Source organism: Sodiomyces alkalinus, assembly GCF_003711515.1.
Source record: "Sodiomyces alkalinus F11 unplaced genomic scaffold SODALscaffold_5, whole genome shotgun sequence".
Lineage (NCBI taxonomy): Eukaryota > Fungi > Ascomycota > Sordariomycetes > Glomerellales > Plectosphaerellaceae > Sodiomyces > Sodiomyces alkalinus.
Window position 1 is genome coordinate 1,091,504 of NW_021167083.1, and position 19,535 is coordinate 1,111,038.

Sequence of the window (19,535 nt, forward strand, 5' to 3'; positions counted from 1 at the left end):
CTTCCTGCGCGGGCTTCCAGACGGTCGGGGGGCAGATGTTACCACTTGGCGAGGCCCTGTAGTTGGAATTTGTGCGGTGTGGTCTCGTGCGTTGTTGCATGGCCCGGGGAGGAAGGAACGACTATGACGGCGCCTGTGGCAATAATTAAGCCAATAACTAACTACCTAACCAACTCACCGCCGGGCAAGATGCGGGCGAGCTAAATGTACCAGCCCAGCTTCTATCCACGTATTCCACCTAACCTTGTGGCCGCCGAAACAGAGGCACGAGGCATATTCTAGGCTGTGTGGCTGATGAGCTGGTCCGAGGTGGACGTGGGCGTGGACGTGGACATCGCCACCTAGACTGAAACCGAGAACCTCCGAGTCTGGTGCAATGCCCGCCGCCTGGGGGCCCCAGAGCTCCCCGTCCCGAGTCCTCGACACCCAGTACAGTACTTGGTACAGTAAGTTAGGAGGTACCTTTCCCTCTGTCCGCCGATGATCCCGGCTGCAAGGCCGATGACGCTTCACCGTCGATCGCCGGCCATGCTTCTGGACGCAGTGCAAGCCGTTCTGCGGGCGGCGCGAATGAGTATTTAGGTTCCACGGCGCCGCCACCAGCTCGTCGTGTTTGCTTCTCGAGCCGAACTGCCCGTCCTCTCTCCCGTCCTGCAAAACAAGCGTGGCGCCGCCGTGATCAGTTAGCCAAGCAGCGCTAGGGACACCTAGATGAAGACAGCCCCGGGCCGGAGCCAAACGGCGCGACCGACGTCTCAAAGACGGACGGCCTGCTACCAGCAGACCCGCCCCGGTGCCATGCTGAACAAAGGCCGAGTGCCATCCCGATACTTGCTCGCAGCACCGGCGCATTCAGCTTGTCAGCAGCCGCCGCAGGAGCCCCCTCCACCACCACCACCACCACCACCACCGCCGCCGCCGGTCGTGCTTAGCGACGAGCCCACCCCGGGAGGATTTATTATGAACCAGTAGTCGACATGTCGCGCCCGGTCGTTTTTGAAGCCCGTAGCTAGATGCAGGTCCACGCCGGCGCGCTCGTACTGCTTTGCCATGTCCTTGGCGAAGGCCTTGGCTTCGGCGATGGCAGCGCAAAGAGCGGCAGGTTCCGACGGGGGAGTTGATCGCCGCAGGCCCTCCGCGTGCGAAGCCCAGACATTGGCGCGGACGGCGCGATCAACAAGGGTGGTGCCGTAGCGGTAGTTGGTGGAACGGCTGCCGACGACTGATTCGTAGTTGGGCCGATTGGGGCGGTCGACGACGGCGGCCGAAATCTGTCTCACGAGATGGTTCCATTGGTGTTTCCTGCGCTGAGGCGACTGAGCATCATCGAAGCTGCCGACGACGGTTCGGAGCAATGCATCGATGCCGTCGGCGGTTGGCCGGGACGGCGTGCCCACAAGAAGCAGGCCGGCGGCCGCAAGAGCGGCGTCGGCATTCTCCTGCTCCTGCCCCTGCTTTGATTTCGAGTTTGAAGCCTCCGAGGCAGTGGCTGCGGCGGCGGCGGCGGCGAGGATACGCTGCTGGCCTTCCTCGCCAAGGGTGCGCGGCTCGGAGGTGTACTCCAAGACGCTGTCGCCCACGGCGACAAGCGCCTCTCGCGCAGGCTCGCCAGCTTCCAATTTTGATGCATCGTCGGGACGTCGTGGGCGAATCTCAAACATGTGCTCGTGAGCAAAGATGCGGCAGTGCTCGAGGACGCCGGCTGCGGTCGCGTGATGGGACATCCAGACGCCTCCGCGGAAGCCCTGCAGTTCGGACCTCTTGTGGCTCGCCAGAACATGAGCCGTGCTCTTCTGCACTCTGTCGCCGAAATCACGCCCGAGTGCCGCCTCGAGCGTGTCGTGCGGGCCGGACTTTCTGATTTTGGCAGGTAGCCCGCTGTCCTCGAACCTCTTCATCCTGCGTCGGTAGCTACTGCAACTCCAGAAGCCGCAGCCGACGGCGACGAGTAATACACCGACTATGGGGCAAACGATGGCAATGACAACGACGGACATGATGACGGCGGAAGGGGACAGGCCGATAGGTTCGGAGAGGGGAGGAGAGGAGAGGAGAGGAGAGGAGAGGAGAGGAGAGGAGAGGAGAGGAGAGGCAACGAGAGGCAACGAGAGGAGAGGCAACAAGAGGCAACGAAAGAGAGAGAGGAGGGGATCGATATATGTTGTCAGGCGAACCTGGAGTATGCCATGCCATGCCACGCCATGCCACGCCATGCAGCAGCCGTCTCCATCATAAGCTGAGATTCTGCCTCGCGGCGCAGGCGCAGGCTTGGCCAGGCATACAAGAAGAGAGAAATTCGGGAGCGACCCTCCTCCAATCTTGAGTAATGAGTTGGTAGGTGGTGTCTGAGATGGCGGGTATAAATAGGGACTTAATAGGGAGACCTCACGTTTCAATATCGAGACTTCACACGTGATAATTCAGTGGGGCCATGACGCCACCGCCAAGATACATATGTACACACAAAATAGGTGCGGTACATATGTATCTTGGCGGCGGGTTCATGGCCCCACGAAAATGTCACGTGTGAGGTCTGGATATTGAAACGTGAGGTCTCCCCATTAAGTCCCTATAAATAAGCGTGTCTTGTATTTTATGCACGGTTCGCTTTGGTGACTGATGACTGGGCCTGTTGCCGGGCCGGCCAGCCAATCAGAGTGCCCAGGGTGTGTACTGGCACTGGCAGTTTCAGTGACGAGGCCATGATCAAGTTTCATTGGTCCGGGTTCGCATGTTTCTGTGGAGGTAACGCATCCGTATGGAAGTACTTAGGTGTGGGGTATTACGCAAGTACCCGCCCCCAATTCTCGCGATCTTGCTACCTTACTGAACCTTTGTCCGTCCATTTGACCTCGAGGGCACATAGAAGTCTCAAAGGCAAAGCGCCATTCACCGAATAAAAACCCTGGGGCCTGTTAGTTCACAGCTTCGCGGTCCTAGTATTTCCCGCGCTGCATCTTATTAGGTACCTAAGGTAAGGTACCTTACCTATATTCTGCTCCTTCCCTCTCCTTCACCTTTCTTGCCTCTGTTTCTCCCTCCCCCCACCTTCACATCTACATCACCCAAGGTAAGGTACCTACACTTCCCCGCCTTCTTCTCTTATCTTAAGGTATCCTTTACCTCTTTCTGTCTCCCGTACCTCCTACAATCGTGTCGTCCTCCCATACCAGATCTTTGAAGCCGTGCTCGAACTGACGGAGGTGGACAATGGTCGTTCCACTTGTCCTTAAAGGTGAGCAACTTCTCAGCAGATTAATCCTTATTTGTTCAAATGCTTCAAAGTTTTGCCGTTCCTCATTTTTCCATGGATTTCCCATGAGGCGTTTTCACAGCCAGGTCAGGCCAATGGTCGTGTACATGTTCGGAGGCGATGTATAGGTACAAGTACCCCGCGAAAGTCTCCTGTCAAATGACCGTCAAATGACTGTTGCCTGGGTATTGCCCACGTCTTCCCCGGCGTCTCGAAACCGAAGGGACCCTCCTCGGTGGCGAAGGGGTTAATGATTCCAGTCCAACCCGTTCATCTCGTCTACGCAAGCTTCATTCATTGATTCGTAATTCTTTTTGTTTTCCTTATTTTCCTTATTTTCCTTATTTTCCTTATTTTCCTTATTTCTCCTCCAGATAAATTGCCACGCGCTCTGTTCCCTTATTATCCATCCTTAACGGCCTCCTGCATTCTCGAGCATGCCTCCTGTTATTAACCATGCCGCCCTCGCATCCGCAGGCGCTGTTGCCGTCTCCGTCGCAGTAGCCGCTGCCATCGCCCTCTACGAGTCTCCCGAATTCCGCCGTCTCTCAGAGGATGTCCGACGCCGTATCGCCATCGCCCTCCAGTCCCTGAGCGAGGGCATTGAGCACCCCGGGCGCCAGCCCAGGTTCAACCGCCCAGAGGACGCCGAGGGATTCTACGAGTCCAGTCGGGATGTCGGTGCCGAAGCAGGCGTCGATGCCGATGAAGAGTCGCGCCGTCGACAGCGAGAAGAGCTGATGTATTGGAACGCTGTCCGCCTGGAGAAGCAGGACCCCGAAAAGAAAGAAGCCGAGGGGCTCTCTGCATCCCCTTCGGAACGTCCCACTCATACCCGAGGCTCTAGCTTCGACGATTTCCTGCGTCAAGATGAGAATGGGGAGAAGGGCGCCTTCGTCTTCAACACAGGCACCGACGCTCGCAGCAACGGAGACAACCTCCTGCGAAATCGAAATCGGCATGAAGGTCTTCGCAGTCTGAACCCGAACCCGGATGTCTACGCGAACCCTTTTGCCGACGAGAACCAGATCGACCTCCACGAGCTTCCCACCGACACCAATCGGCATGATACCGCACCCCGCGACGACGAGGGAATGTCCGATATCTACAGTGCAACCACTCGCGGCCGCGAAGATACGCCCCAGGATACCGCCACCCTCGCCTCTCCCCATCAACCCCCCGATGTCATCGAAGTAGAGGACCGCAGCACAACCTGGTCCCAGTCCGAGCGCTCAGTCACCCTGGACGGCGAGCTCGGCCCGGACGAGTACATGACGGCGGGCCAGGACGACCGCGGCCAAGACGAGGCTTATTCCTCCATCCAAGCATGGGCCCAGGGCTCGGCCACCACCAGCTTCTACTCGCCCCTCCCCATGTCTCCTGCACCTCCCGAGTCCGAGCCCGAGAGGATTAGCGAGGGCATGGCGACGCCGACCGATTCGGTCTCGCTGGCTGGGACGGGCGAGGACATTGCCAACGACGCCGCCTCGTCGAGGGCGGGGGAGACGGGAAGGGACTACGACGTGCTGAGCGAGAGCGATACTGGCATGATGACGCCTTCCAGCTGGTCGGAGGTAGGAAGCGTCATTAGCGAGGCCGAAAGCGAGGCCGATTCACACCCTGCGCGCAATGCCCCCATGCCTGCTTCATGACCTTCCACCCCTTTGATGTTTGTTGCGTTTAGTTTCGTCTAGTGCGTGTGACGCTTCGGCGTCATTTATATCCGCTTGCACACGGCGGGATGATTCGATGGGCGTAGGCGTTCGGTTGGGCTTAAGGGTCAGCACACGGGATGGATAATTTGATATTATTCATAGGGTTTATTGTTACGGGATTTTTTTTTCCCTTCTTCTCTTCATATTTGCTTCAATATTGTGATCTATCTCCTTGGACATGGAAGTAAACAAATGGCTCTAAGCTCGCTGGAAACCAATTTTTTTAAAGAAAATTACAGCAATCAAACGCTTCATCGTCGCCCAGCTTCCGTACCGAGATACTCGAGGCTTCTATGATCCTCTATCGACAGCCGAACTCGGCGGACCCAACACGCCCAATGTCTCACCCCCTTTCAAGCCTTGTGTCTCCCTACGCCGCCCTGCCCGATTCATTCCCTTCCCACAACTTGGTCACGGGGCGTTCTCATTCTTCCGATCCGGCCCCACCGCGACGCGATACTCCTCCCACAAAGCCTCAACACTCTGCCCCAGCAGCTCCACCCAGAACCGCTCACCGTCGTAGCGATCAGTCCGAAGCTTCTCGTTGACCCGCCGCACCGTGTCCTCCCCAAAGCGGCTGGTTAGGTAGTCAAGGAAGTACGCGGTGTGCTGGTACCCCCTGTCCCAAGAGCCGGAGGTCTCCCGACGCCAATGGGGCGGGACGAGGCCGGCGCGGAGACGCACCCAATCGGCGACGCCCTCGATCAGGCCGGAGGGGGCGGTGGCGCGGCCGTTCCACTGGAAGCAGTGCACCATCTCGTGGGTGAGCACGCCGGCGATCTCGTCGTCGGCACGGCGGGCTTCGGGGATGTTGTTGATGTAGTCGAGGGAGAAGTGGATCTCCTTGTGGTCGTTGTCCAGGTCGGAGCCGGTCGTGTAGGCCACCCCGCCCATGGGCCGGAGGATGAGGGTCACGGAGCGGGTCGGGGGTGGGTGGGTGGTGGGGTTGGAGGGTTTCACGTAGAGGAGGCGGAGGACGTTGGTGACGGCGGATTGGAGGACGTGGGAGGCGTTTACGGCGGAGAGGAACTTGCTTGCCCCGGGGTGGTTGAGGTCGCGGATTTCCAGGCGGAGTTTGGGTTGTGGGAACTGTTCCTCGGACTGGCTGGGCTTGTTTATGGAGTTTGCGGTGGGATTCCGGTGGTTCGGGCTCTTGTTCTTAGCAGTCGAGGGTGATTTTGGTCGCTCTGGGAGAACAGTCGGTGCAGGGTGCGGAGGAGAGGAGGCTGGGGACATGGCGGGATGAAAGACGGTTGTGGATGGGTTCGGCGATGTATGGACTGGGACGATCATGCCGATACAGTAAGTGTTGAGGTGTTAGGATCGAAGTTCTGAGGCCGACAAGAGTCCCGTTACGACAAGACAAAAGATCACAATTTGTAAGTGCCTCACTCATAAGAGATCAAGAGGAAGAGTAACCTTGGAGTAGGAATTGCCGCATATATATGTATGTATAAGAAATACGACGCCACAAAAACCAAAAGAAAAGATCTTCGAGTGAACTTTTGAATATATTTATTAGACTGAGGAGTGCCAGTAGATATCTATGTCGTTAGCGCTGTCGTCGATACTTTTGCGAGACGGCTTCGAATCGAACACGTGAACCCCCTTTTGGAGGTCAAAGCAGTCATCAGGTACGACGAGGGGCAAAGGTGGCTAGCGTTTTAGTACCCGTGCGACCCCGCACTACGGCAGTGGAGCCAACAAAAGGGCTGAAGCATTTTATATGACAAGAATGTGGAGAGCGCTTCGCTCCTTTTGGTCGTTGACTGTCTGACTGTATTAGACTGTGGAAAGACGGGTAATATTAGGTAATTACCTACTTCACGTGCGAAGTCATAGGAAGTACCTCTATGAAAGGGCGAGGTTTTATTAATAATACCTTACTTCACAGCTCTGATGTCACGGCACGTGGATATGACGAATGATAAAAAGCCGATTCAACGCGACTCGAGCCAATCAAAATATCAGCTGAACTGTTTCGCGTTGGGAACCAATCATAGCAGAGTACAAGATTCTGGGGTGCAACTGCGGCAACGACCCCTTTTGTTTTCTCTTTCTCTGGGTGTCCAGAGACGAAGGACATCGTTTGGACAACATACCTCATCTGTCAGCATTCGACTTGATTCTGCACTTGCACTTCCACTTCCACCCTGTGCATCAGATTTTATTGCAGCTGCGATTTCTACTTCGTATAGGGTCTGACCTCGCCTTTGCCTTACAATAGCGCAAGACAGCATCAGTGGGTCCGATAGCATTCCCGCGAACCCCCTCATCCACCTCACCCACGTCCTCGATGACAGTCGGACCAGGTCCAGGTTCGATGCGCCCGCCCACCCACCTCCCCTTGCCCTCGTGGCGGAACAACTAACCATGGAATTCGTTTCAGTCAAAACCGATCCGCATCACCTCGCATCACTACGCCAAGCCAAGCCAACCAAACCATCTTCCTGACATTAAACCAACATTGATCCGGGGCATGGCCGATCACATCACAGACGACCAGGTGGCAGACCTGCTGCGGGTCCTCCGATCTGATGCCTACGCCGACGTCAAAGTCCAGCACATCAACAACATCAAGTCCGGCATCAAGCAGCATAATGTCCCCGAACACCTCGTCGCCCAAATATTCGACGGTTTGCGCACCGCCTCCGTCTCCCAACATGGCGTCCTCGCCAGCGCCGGGCTCACGTCCCTCAACCACCTCCTGACACGCCTGTCCCGCCAGGAGCCCAAGCTTCTCGCCAAAGAGCTCAAGGCTACCCTGCCCGTTGTGGTAGACAAACTGGGAGATCAGAAAGATAAACTGAGGGCCATTGCTTCTCAGGCCCTGACTACCCTGTACGGCGCCGCTCCTGCCGACGTCGAACGCTCTGTCAGAAATGTCGCCATGGTCGGCAAGAATCCTAGGGCAAAAGAAACCGGCATGCAGTGGTTGCTGCATATGCACAACCAGCACGGGCTGCAGTTCCGTGCTTACGTCCCGACTCTGATGGAGTTGCTGGAGGATGCCGATGGGATGGTCCGTGATAATGCCAAGTCGACCGTCATCGAGCTGTTCCGGTATGCAAGCACCCCCGCCGTGTCTTCGCTGGAGACACCGTTGTTTTTTGGATTATTCGCATTGCACACAAAGCGATTCTGACTGGCTAACTTTTTTCTTTCGCTTCCCCTCTGTTCGATAGGAACGCGCCCAATGCAGCCAAGTCGGATCTTAAGCGACAACTGAAAACCTTCAAAGTGCGACCCGCCATTGAGCAGGCCATCGTCAAGGAATTAGCCCCACCCGGTGGTGGCCTTCGACCGGAGACTCCTCTTGATGCTGCCCCTCCCCGTCCGCCTTCCCGTGCCAACCTTGCCGCAAGCGTATCTTCGCTGTCAAGTGACCGACCGAACACCCCGGCCCTCGAGCTCCGCCCCGAGCAGGTCGAGCCAGCTTATGTCAATACCCAACGTGAACTGGATGACATGTTTAAGGAGATGCATCTCTACTTCGACGGTAGGGAGACTGAGCAGAATTGGCTGAAGCGCGAGGAGAGCATGACCAAGCTGCGTCGCCTGATCGCCGGCAACGTGCCCCAGGACTTCCCCGAACCTTTCATCGTAAGCCTCCGAGGATTGCTGGACGGTATTATCAAGGCCGTGACCTCCCTTCGAACCAGTCTGTCCAAGGAGGGATGCGCTCTCGTCCACGACATCGCCGTGACCTTCGGCCCCGGAATGGATCCCATGGTGGAACTGTTGATGCAGACCTTCATCAAGGTCGCTGCCGCTACCAAGAAGATCAGCTCTCAGCAGGCCAACTTCACAGTGGAAACCATTATTGGCCGAGTGACCTATAATAACCGCATCATGCAGCATATGTGGGCGGCGTGCCAAGATAAGAACGTCCAACCCAGGACGTATGCATCCGGATGGTTGAAGACCTTGCTCAAGAAAGAGAGCCATCACAAGAATCACATGGAACATACCGGTGGCCTGGATCTCCTCGAGAAGTGTATCAAGAAGGGTCTCAACGACCCCAATCCCGGCGTGAGGGAGAAAATGCGTGCAACGTATTGGACCTTCGCCGCTATGTGGCCTGCTAGAGCCGAAGTGTACGTTTCGCCGGATCCTTCCCGCGACGGCGCGTGGACTGGACTGTGTTGGCTAAAGTTCTTTTCTTCCGCAGTATCATGGACAACCTCGAAAGCACAGCCCAGAAGCTGCTCAAGAGGGATGCCAATAACCCCAACTCCTCGTCCCCTAAGAAGGAAGAGGGGGCTCGTGCTCGACCGGGTCTGGGCCTGTCTAAGAGCACCATGGGCCCGTCCAAACCCAGTTTGAGGGAAACCGTGATGGCGCAGAAGAGGGCCATGGTTGGTCCGCGAAACCTACCGGCACGTCCGGGATCAGCCATGGCCCATATCTCACCGGCGCGGACGACCTCTGGTTCGAGCACTTCGGCCTCCACCACGTCGGCTGGCCCCGCCGCCCCATTGAAATCGACCGTCTCCGGAGGCATGTCTGTACGGCCTATGAGACCCGCAAAGAGGCGACCGGACATGGCTCCACGACCTGCTACCGCCGGGCCTTATTCCGTCCGATCCCACGACGACGAGCCAGGGGTGGAGGCGCCCAGCCCCGAGACCCTGAGATCGAAAGAGATCAGTGCGAGGCCGAAGATCGAGCCGACTCCCCGACGGGCAGCGTCTAGGGTGCGGCCTGGGCATGCCTCACATGCTAGTGAATCGAGCATCCCATCCCCTATGGGGAAACCGGCAGCGTCCAAACTCGGGGCGTCGCCGCGGGTCGCGACTACCAGGCTCCCGCAATCTCCCACGTCGCTGCCTTTGCGTCTGAGTAGCCCTGCAAAGTCTGACGAGAATCTCACCCTGGTGGTTCCGACTGTAGAAAGCCTGAGACGGTCACCGGGCCCAGAGGCAGCGGCGTCCAAGCTCAGCCCTCGCCTCAGCCCTCGCCTCAGCCCGCGCCTCAGCCCCCAGCCCAGTCCTCAGCAGACTCCTACACGGCCAGCCGCACCGGCCCTGGAGGAGGGTCCTATACAACAGGTTCCTGCAGATGACATACCTGCTCTGGAAGAGCCTGTTCTCATTGATCATCAGGATGAGCCTATCCAAGTTGCTCCCGGACAAGAAACTCCTATCCGGGGGAGCCCTCTGTCTGCTCAGGCGACCCCTGTTGAGAAAAGCCCTGTTGTCCCCAAGAGCCCGTCAGACGACCTCGGCGCCACTTCCAACCAAGCCGTGAAAGTCTTCGAGGACCCATTCACGGCGGATGAGCAGCAGACAACCAACCCGACCATTGTCACCCCTGTGCTAGAAGACAGGCCGGTGAACGAGAACGCAGGGGTTCCGGCAGCCAACGGAGGAGAGCCAGAAGGCAACGGTTTACTAACCGAGTCGCCCCCCGACAAGTCGCGTCAAAACTCGCGACTTCTCGAAAGCGGCATCACACGCGTCAAGGCGCGCTCGCTGGACGTCCACGGCTTCCGGAAACTGCAGACGCTGATCCGGGAGAACAAGGCGATGTTCACCAACGACAAGTTCGACACGCTCCTCCTGGGTCTCTTCGAGTACCTCGAGACGCCGTTGACGAACCTAGCGCCCGGCAAGGCCCAGGACGTCAAGGCGCAGATCCTGGCGACCATCAAGCTGCTTCTCCAGAAAGAGCGGGACAGCTTCCAGCCGCACGTCTCCCGGGGGCTCGAGGCGGTGGTGGCGGCCCGCGGCGCTTACGACTCGCGCACGCACATCGTCAGCGGCCTCGAGCTGCTGGCCGAGGAGCTGGTGGGTATCGGCGACCCGGCCGAGATGGTCATGACGATGACGACGCTGCTGGGTGGCGGTGATGAGGAGGTGAAGGCCACTACTCCTACGGCAGAGGGCTTCCGAAGCCTCAGCATGGGACTGCACATCCTGAAGGAGCTTCTCGAGAAACGCGAGAGCTTCGTGCCGACCGAGGGCGAGCTGGCCCAGCTGGCCGGACTGGCGGGTCGCAGTCTCGAATCGGCCGAGTCCGGGGTCCGGATGGGCGCCGTGCAGCTCTGCGTGGCGCTCCATGGGCGGATCGGGGACAGGCTGTTCTGGGAGACCCTCAGGGATGTCAAGGACGACCCCAAGAACGTCATCACGTATTACATTGCGAAGCGGCAGCGGGAGCGGGACGGGGCGGCAGTTTGAGGAGACGGCCGGACATGACAACTTCGGTGCGGGGGCTGCTATTAGAAAAGAAGTTCAGCGGCTAGAGAGCTGGCTAGCCTTTGGTCGCGAGACGTTATATGGCCCCCGAGATGGACGTGACTGGGAGTTCTAGGCAAATATGGTGGTAAGGTTGGGTGAACGGGATGGGAATTCGGCATGTGGACATGGGGGGGGGGGGGGGGGGAAACAAAATGGAGGCGTCATGGTTCTTTTCTTTTGGTGTTGTCGGTCCCCTTGGAGGAACAAACCCTTCCAATATTCTTTAATGTCTGTCCGCAAGGGGCCTTGTAATTAACTTACCTCCTAGTAAGCCAAGCGGTAATCAGCATATACCGTTTTTATTCTGCTGGTTGATCTGGTCTTCGTTTCAGTCCTAGATGATATGGTGATCCTTTTCGTCCATGTCCGAGTTTATCAGGACGAGTTCATCGGAACGGTTGACCAACTCCTGTCCATCTTCTCACCGTCTGTTGTTCTCGATGCTTCCACGTGCCGTGAAGCCATGGACAAACAATCCCCCTCCTTTCGTTGTCCTTTCTCCTACCCCTCCGCATTCCCCTCGTGCTTCACACTTCTTCATCCTCCCAGAGGGCTTACCTCGAGGTGGATGAGAGGTCCTAAACTACCAACTACCCGGATATCTTCGCAGATTGGAATTCTGAGTCTGGCCACATGTGTCGTGGTGCTTCATCCCCGGCCACAGAGCATGGAGTACAGGACGCTCCGGCTCGGTACGTTCGTTGCCACGGGGCTATAGGGGTTCGCGTCCATAGTACACGCTATGACCCCATTCCCGTACGCTCAGCTTGACAAGCAAGCCGGCCTTCGAGATGGATATCTTGGAGGTCTCTTCTATCTCGCCAGGGCCTTCATTTACGGAGTAAGCAACTGGGCTCTCCACCTTTTATATGCCCGGCAAGGATCCCGCAGAAAGATGGAGCGGGCCACTATCAGGTTGTCGCCGATTCACTTCCCTGAGAGATGGAGGCCAGGCACGTTCGACATTTTGGGGGGCGTCCCAGCAGATCATCCATTGCTGTGTCGTATTGGGAACCCTGTCGCATTTTACGGCGTCTTGCCCAGATACCAATATACATACGTGTGATAATCCTCGCTGCTGATCACGGTCTGGAGATGGGAAGGAGAGCCACGAACCATGGCGGGTTGGTTATCACACGTCTGGATATTTTGCCGCTAGGGATAAAATAAACGCGAGGTGGCTGGACAGTAATGGCAAGTCCATGGATCCATTTGGCGGTAAAGGAGAGCGCAATCATAATAATGGTATGAACACTTCGGTTTCAGCCTCTCCAACCTTCGGCAAGAGCCAAGGCGGCAGCGGTGATAGACGGTGATCTCAGATCTCATACAAGAGCCCATCTCAGTTTGTTCGGCGATGATCATATGCAGAGCACAGGCATTCTCCGGCGGCCAGCCGATCCAGATCAGCAAGCACAGACGAACAGGTCAGCAGTATGTAGATGTCCAGCCTTTGCTCGTTGTGTGTGTGTGTGTGTGTGCGTGTTGTACAGATACAGATACGGGTGTAGGTGTTGATTGCCGTGAAAGACCTGGGAGTCGGGGACTGTCAGCTAGGTAATTACCCATTGCCCCGGCTCCAAGGACAAGTGGAACTTGACTGTGAGGTCAGGTTCAAAACTGAAACGCAAAATAGGCAAAAAGGGGACTACCCTGGGAAGGCCCTGCTGATCTGTGCCTCTTCTGCGCTTCTCTTCCTTCCTTCCTTGCTTGCTTCCCGGAAAAGCGGCGGGCGGCGGGCGGCGGTGTGCCTCTTCCTTCGCGTGTATCAGTTTGTCAGTTTAGGAAGAGAACAAGACAAATCCCGGGTGTGGCGTGCGGAAGGATCGCGGAGGAGGCGTGTTTTGACTCATGGATGTTTATTATGTTGTTAATTTGCTACTGCAATGAGACAGGTGAATAAGGTAATTAGTTGGCTATTGCTATCACAAGTCCGGGGCGGCGACAGGGTATTGGGCGGGAAGGAGCAAGAAGACGTTGAAGCCATTTTGGCGGGTTTACACGGTAATAGTATACAGGTATAGCGAGTTGGATATACGCTTGGTCGGGGTTTGGTTTCGCAGCCTTGTTCTGGTGCCCTGTACAACGTAAAGGTACTCCGTGATACTTCATTCTCCGTGTCTGTACGAAGTGCTCTGTACCCCATGCAGAGCTCGTCGTGGGTAGCGGGGATGCTATTTTAACTGAAACAAACCCCTTGCCACTGTCCGTGCTGGAACGCGGAGGGGACCCCTGTGCCTATTCCTGTATCCGTAACCTGTTTCTCTGGTCGTCCCGTTAATTACCCCTGGTACTTTCTTAGCACCCTGCAAATCCCTTAATTGCCGCTCCTTGAGGTTGCGACTGTGCGACGTAACTACCTATAGACGTTTTTTTTTTTTCTTTTTTTTTTTTCATTACGCGCATGCAGCCCTAAAGCTATGGCGCGGCGCCTATCGCCCTAAGGGCTAGAGGCTATAAGAAGCTAGGTATAGTAAAATAGAGTGTACTATATAAAGGAAATCCTCCGTAATAATCTGCCTAATAAAACCTAATAGGTAAAAAACCAAAGCAAAATAACTAGACCGCAGGAAACGTGGTTTGCGCCCTATACCACTCTACCGAGGCTATTTTAGTAGCTAAAAGGTAGGCCTGTAAGGCCTTTATTCTTTTTTTAGTATTAAATAATAGCGGCAGAGATAGCGGTAGGCCTGCTAGGGCTTCCCGCAGGGCTCTTCGTTCTTCTTTATAAAAAGGGCAGGAAAGAATAAGGTGTGCTGTATTCTATATAGGGGAGCCGGGACAGTAATAGCGGTCGTTAGCGTAGTTTTAGGTCCTTTTTTGGTGGGTTTTTAGGTATACGAAGCCGGTTTTTAACTGCGTAAAAGCCGATTTTACCCACCTAGGGCCTTATATGAGTAGTGGTTTTCGGGAGAAGCGGAGGTTATCGCGGACTAGTCGCCGATATAGGCGGCCTAATCGAACCGATTTACCTCTTTTCTTCTCCTCCTCTTCGTGATTCTATAGGGGTTTTTAGTCTTAAATAAGGGCTTTATTTACCCGGCGTTTTAGGTGGCTAAGGGTAACTAAGCTAACGGATTTAGAAGCTTTTTCGGGGTTTAACGCCCCTTTAGCTACCTTATCCGCTAGTTCGTTCCCTTTTATCCCCACGTGTGAGGGGCACCACCATATAGAAACCGACGTGCCTAGTAGTTTAAGGCGTGAAATAAGGTCTTTAGCTTCTATAGCCTACTATAAGGTGCGCTGAAGCTTTTAAATAGCCGTCTAGGAATCACTAAAGATATAGCACTCTAGGGGCCTCGGCGCCTGCTCTAGGGCAGCGTAAAGGGCCTAGAGAATAGCGTATAATTCAGCGTCCGCGACTTCGGCAGCGGTCCTTAGGTTAAAGCCTATAGCTTTATAGGGCCTTCCGGTATTAGTCCACTATATCACAGCGGCTGCAGCCTGCGAGGGTCCTTTAGGGGGCCTAGTAGGGTGGCCTAGGGAGCCGTCGGTATAGAAAATAGTAGCCTATTCCCTTAGGCCTTATTATATTTTAGCGAGGGCTTTGAGGTAGGCTGTTTTTTGGTCGAGGGTATCGGGACTAGGGCCAGGGTTAGAGGCTATAATAGGCCGGTCTTTAGGGAAAAAGGGCCTTAGATCCGCTAAGGGTTCCGAAGCCTAGGGGGCCTCCCACCTAGCCGAAGGGACCTCGATATCCTAAGACTAACCTATTAAAGCCGCTAATTCTAGGCCTAGCCTAAATAGTTATATACTAGGCAGAAGGTTCTGTAGCTAGTTAAGGCCTTCGTGGTTAAGGCCTTCGTGATTTTCGCTTAGTAGGAGCTAGCGTCTAATAGGGTAGTTCGGTAGGAATTTTAAAGTTCTAAAGGCATAAAGCCTATTAGTCCTAGTTAATCGAACCGCCGCTAGGGGGACTACTGCTTTAAGTTCTAGAGGCCGTAGAGGGGCTCCCCTAAAAGCACCTAAGGCCCTGACTAGGGCCCCGTACTATAGTCTTTCTAGACGATCTATAAGGTGTTTTTTCGGTGATTTAGGGTCTTACTAGAGCTACGAGCTAAAATCGGCTAGGGAGGCTATATAGGCTATATATAGCTACCGTAGAGCCTTAAAGGAAAGGCCCCTCTATAAGCTAGCTAGCCTATATAGCCTGTTTAGGGCCTCTAAAGCCGAATTCAGTCGTTTTTCGATATAGGGTTTAAAGGATAGCTTAGGGTCTAACTAGACCTCTAGCTATCTAATAGTACCTAGCGCGAATTTAACTAAGTGCCCCCTTATAGTAACCGGAGTATCTTCTTTAGAGCGTCTTCGATAGAAGTGAATAAGCTCTGTTTTTTTAGGGTCGAAGAGGACTTAGTTAACTTTTACTACGTCGAAAAGGGAGGCTACGGCTTTTTCTAGGGCTTTGTAGTTTTTCCTAGTCGACGTAGATACTATAGATAGCTGGAAATCGTCGATATAGAATAACTGGAGACCCTGAAAATCCGGTCCCGCTATAACCTTTCTAATATAAATTAGGAAAAGGATAGGGGAAACCGGGGAGTCTTATAGAACCCCTATATTTAAGGGGGTAGGCTACTAGACCTGCCCCTCGAAGGCTAATTAGATTCGCCTGTTTTCTGTAAAAGAGGCTAACTATTTAACTAGGTTCGAGGGTAGTTAGAGTTTCTAAAGGGTCCTAAGTAGCTAGGGACGGGCGACGTGATCGAAGGCTCCTTTAATATCTAAAAATAGCGTGGAAATCATAGGATTTTAGTGTAATTTACGCTATTTTTCGATATAGTGGAGGAGGAGAAGAGCTATATCGATAGTAGAGCGTTATTTTCTTCCCCCTATTTAACTAGGGTATAAAAGGTCGTCGCGGGTATTAGCTATAAAGCTAAACCTAGTAGCTATAACCCTTTTAAGGACTTTACCTAAGCAGTTTAGAAGGGCTATAATCCTATAAGACTTAAGATTTAAATAGTCCTTTTTTCCCGGCTTCGGTAAAATAACCCCTAGGGCTTCTTTCTAGTAGGTAGGATAGTGGCCTGCTATAAATAGTGCTATATAGGCTTATAAAAAAGGCCCGGGGATAACCTTATAGGCCTGCTAGATCGGCTTTAGACTAATTCTATTAGGCCCTAGGGCTTTCCCCTTAGTAGCACCGAAGATAGCGTGTTATAGTTCGGTAGCCTAAAGGCTAGGCCACCCCTACGGTCTTCTAAGGCCCTTACTGCGTAATCTAGTTAGGCTTTAGGGACCGTTAGAAGGGTAAAAGGGGCCTAGGTCCCCCGAAAGGCCTATAAATACAGGGGCTTCGGGGGCGTTAGTGGCGGAGGGTGTGGGAAAAAGGGTCTAAAGTAGGGCGTTATATTTATCTTTAAAGGCGTAGGCTTTCTATTTTGTAGGCGTTTAAATCGGAGGGATTTTCGCGTTAAGGCCGCTCTTTATATAGTTATAGGCCTTAAAAATTTCGGGGCCTTCGGCGTGGGCTAGGAAGGCCTCCTAGTAGTCGTTTTTTACTATTTTTACTACCCTATAGTAGGCGTTCCGAGCTTCTTTCTAGGAGGTTTCTAAAGACACTAGCTAGGAAACCAAGGCCCCCTTTTTAGACGTCTTTCTAAATACCCTAAAAGCCCTATTAGCTGATTTTTGCAGGGCTTTTAGCTCTTTAGTCCACCATGGTTTCGAGCGCTCTACTACCCTTAGCTTAGGCACTATAGCCTAAAACGCCAGGGTAATAGTATCTAAGAGGCAGCGACCTAAAGAGCCCTAGTTCGAGGCGTTAATGGCCTATTAGAGGTCCCGGTTAAGGCTAGGTTCTAGGCTTTTTAGGGTACTAAATAACAGGTTCTAATCCGCTAGCTTATAATTATAAGCCGGCGGGAGAGACTTATTTATAGGACCTTTAAAGCCTAAAATAGTAGCCGAAAGGAGGATAGCACGGTGTAAGGAGGTAGTATTCTCGATATACTCCTACTTATCGAAGCGGAGATAATCGAAGCCAGGCGTATAAAAGACTAGGTCTATAACCGACTGTTAACGAAGATTAGACCTAAAAAAGGTCCTCCCGTTTAGGTTAACTTCTTTAGAATCCACTAAATAGGTAGCTCCGAGGCTATCTAACTAGTCTACTAGGGCCTAGGCCTTAATAGAAGCCTGGTTAGTAGTAGCTCCGTTCTACTACTAGTGGTTTCTGTTAAAGTCCCCTATAATAAGGGTAGGCTTAAGGACCTATAGGCCCTAAAGCACTCGATCCTCGGTCTAGGGCCGGATTCTAGGGCCTAAAAAGGAGGGGAAGGAAGAAGAGGTAGAAGTGGAAAAGGTAAAAGGGGTGGGGCTAAGGGGCTACCCTCGGCCCATTATTTCAGGGTCCTATTCTATCTAATTATAGACGTATAGAATATAAAAGGTCTATAAATAATAAACCTCTATAATCTACGCGTCTATATCGTCTAAAAGGTCGTCGCGGTGTGAAAAATCAATATTAGAGCCCTTTCTGATATAAGTAAGGACTCTAGGTTTAATTGGAAAAAACTGGGTATTTTAGGATATAGGTATAACGGTATAGAACGCGGGGTAGTTTTAAATAAACCACCCTTATAGCGTTAAGACGTAGGCTAATTCCTAAATAAGGACTATATTAGCCAAAGCCTCTAAAGCCTATTCTAGGATAGCCTCTTACACCGGGGCCTATTTATCGACGTTATATTAAATAAACCGGATATCTTTCGAACTATAAGGCCCTTTATTTATAGAAATAGAATTAGGGTTTTATAGCTCGAAAGACCTTATAGTCCCTGCTAAAGGGGGGGTAATCTCCCTCGTAGTTATAGCACTTATAGGTCTTATACTCGTAGTCTCCGTATTCTTTATACTTGTTATAGTAGTGGTATTCCTCCCTATAGTCTTTAACGGCATAGATAGAGCAGGAAACTAGGCCTTTATAGGTCCCTCGGGTATACTCGAATTTCTAGCAGTTAGAGCATTAGGTTCTAGGGGTTATAGGCCTGTATTTATAGACCTTTAGCCGCTGGCCGGCTATATAGAGCCCCTGTTTTAGGCAGTACTTCTATTCTTTAGTGGAGGGTATAGAAATAACCACTATACCGTAGAACGCATTTAGAGCCCCTAGCCACTAAGGCTTCTCTACTACCCTAATAGGGTTAAAGGTGCCGATTTTAGTGGCTAGGTCCTATAGACCTAGGCCCTATTATAGGCTTCAGTTAAGGGCCTTTTACGGTGGCTCGGAGGGGTCGGATAAAGGGGTATCGCCACCCCTAAAGGCTTTAGAAGGCACCTGTTTAATAATAAGCTTAAACCAGTCGTCTATAGGCTAGGGGGGCTAAAGGGGGAGGTTTAGCTCTTTAGACCATTAATTCTACGAGTCTAGGAGCTATTAAACGCTATACTTCGGCCCCGGGGTTAGAATAAGGTTCCCGTTAGTCGATCGGCTAATAGCCGTAACTACAGGGAATTTTAGGGCCTTATTAAGCTTATTCCGAAGCGCGAGGGGGTCGAAGTTATCCTTAGGGATCGCTGCCCCTGCCGTAGGTTATAGAATAACCTTAGGGACCTTTTTAGGGTCTATTAGGAGGGGTGCTAGGGGTATAGATATCGGGGTAGGGGCTAAGGGTGCTAAAGCCCCTGAAAAAGGGGCCTGGGGTGCTATAGGGCCTTTTTTTCCCTTTACAGCCTCGCTGTAAAGGGGTTTAGGCTATTCTATAAGCCTACGAACTGCCTAGGCTAGTTCGTCGACCTTCTATTCGAGTATAGGAGGCTAGAGGGCTTCTAGAACGCCGTCGATAGTAGATTTAAGCCCTACGGATAGGACCTTAATCTAGGGGGTAGGGTTAAGGGTATAGGCCTATTAAAGTAGCTAAAGAGCTGTTAGAGTAGTTCCTTAGCTTAAGCCTTACTAGCCGATCTAGTCGACTTCTAGGGCTTGGCCGAGGTTTCTCTAGGGGCTTTAGCTGTTCTCGAGGCCCTTTTAGCCTATTTAGAGCCTAAGAGGCTCGGTTTTTTAGTAGGGGGGCCCCTAGAGGCAGGGGGGGCCCTAAAGGGCGTTTCGAAAGCGCCTTCGGCTTCTAAGTCCGAGGGGGATTCGATTCGGGTCCTAGAAAAGCGTCTAGGAGTAGGCGTAGAGGGGCTAAGGTGCCTTTTCGAATTCAGGGGCGTAGCGAGGGTTAAATCCTCTGTATTAGAGGTATTACCTATATCCACCTCCCCTAGGCCCTCTATAATTATAGGGGCCTTAGGGGGGGGGCGTTAGGGGCGTTAGGGGCGTTAGGGGCGTTATTATAGCTAGCGTTATAGCTAGCGTTATGGCTAGTGGGTTATTAT

At 53.3% G+C, this 19,535-nt stretch overlaps 4 protein-coding genes across 4 annotated transcripts; 2 read left to right on the forward strand and 2 right to left on the reverse strand.

Moving 5' to 3' along the window:
* Nucleotides 1–38: 38 nt before the first annotated feature.
* On the reverse strand, nt 39–3,362 carry SODALDRAFT_359756 (hypothetical protein; the record flags this gene model as incomplete). Its single annotated transcript, XM_028614203.1, has 10 exons — nt 39–133; nt 179–200; nt 244–830; nt 890–2,345; nt 2,465–2,533; nt 2,618–2,679; nt 2,833–2,912; nt 3,018–3,056; nt 3,124–3,222; nt 3,334–3,362. The coding sequence occupies 10 exons, from the start codon at nt 3,360–3,362 to the stop codon at nt 39–41; spliced, it is 2,538 nt and encodes an 845-aa protein (XP_028466458.1).
* A 328-nt stretch (nt 3,363–3,690) lies between these two features.
* SODALDRAFT_359757 (hypothetical protein) lies at nt 3,691–4,905 on the forward strand (the record flags this gene model as incomplete). Its single annotated transcript, XM_028614204.1, has 1 exon — nt 3,691–4,905. The coding sequence occupies one exon, from the start codon at nt 3,691–3,693 to the stop codon at nt 4,903–4,905; it is 1,215 nt and encodes a 404-aa protein (XP_028466459.1).
* A 200-nt stretch (nt 4,906–5,105) lies between these two features.
* Nucleotides 5,106–6,535, reverse strand: SODALDRAFT_333272 (PBSP domain protein). Its single transcript, XM_028611925.1, has one exon. It carries the CDS (start codon nt 6,202–6,204, stop codon nt 5,380–5,382), a length of 825 nt encoding a protein of 274 aa, XP_028466460.1. The 5' UTR covers nt 6,205–6,535; the 3' UTR covers nt 5,106–5,379.
* A 512-nt stretch (nt 6,536–7,047) lies between these two features.
* On the forward strand, nt 7,048–11,345 carry SODALDRAFT_333273 (ARM repeat-containing protein). Its single transcript, XM_028611926.1, has 4 exons — nt 7,048–7,286; nt 7,358–8,031; nt 8,154–9,065; nt 9,140–11,345. Exons 2-4 carry the CDS (start codon nt 7,448–7,450, stop codon nt 11,148–11,150), a joined length of 3,507 nt encoding a protein of 1,168 aa, XP_028466461.1. The 5' UTR covers nt 7,048–7,286; nt 7,358–7,447; the 3' UTR covers nt 11,151–11,345.
* The last annotated feature ends 8,190 nt before the right edge of the window (nt 11,346–19,535 follow it).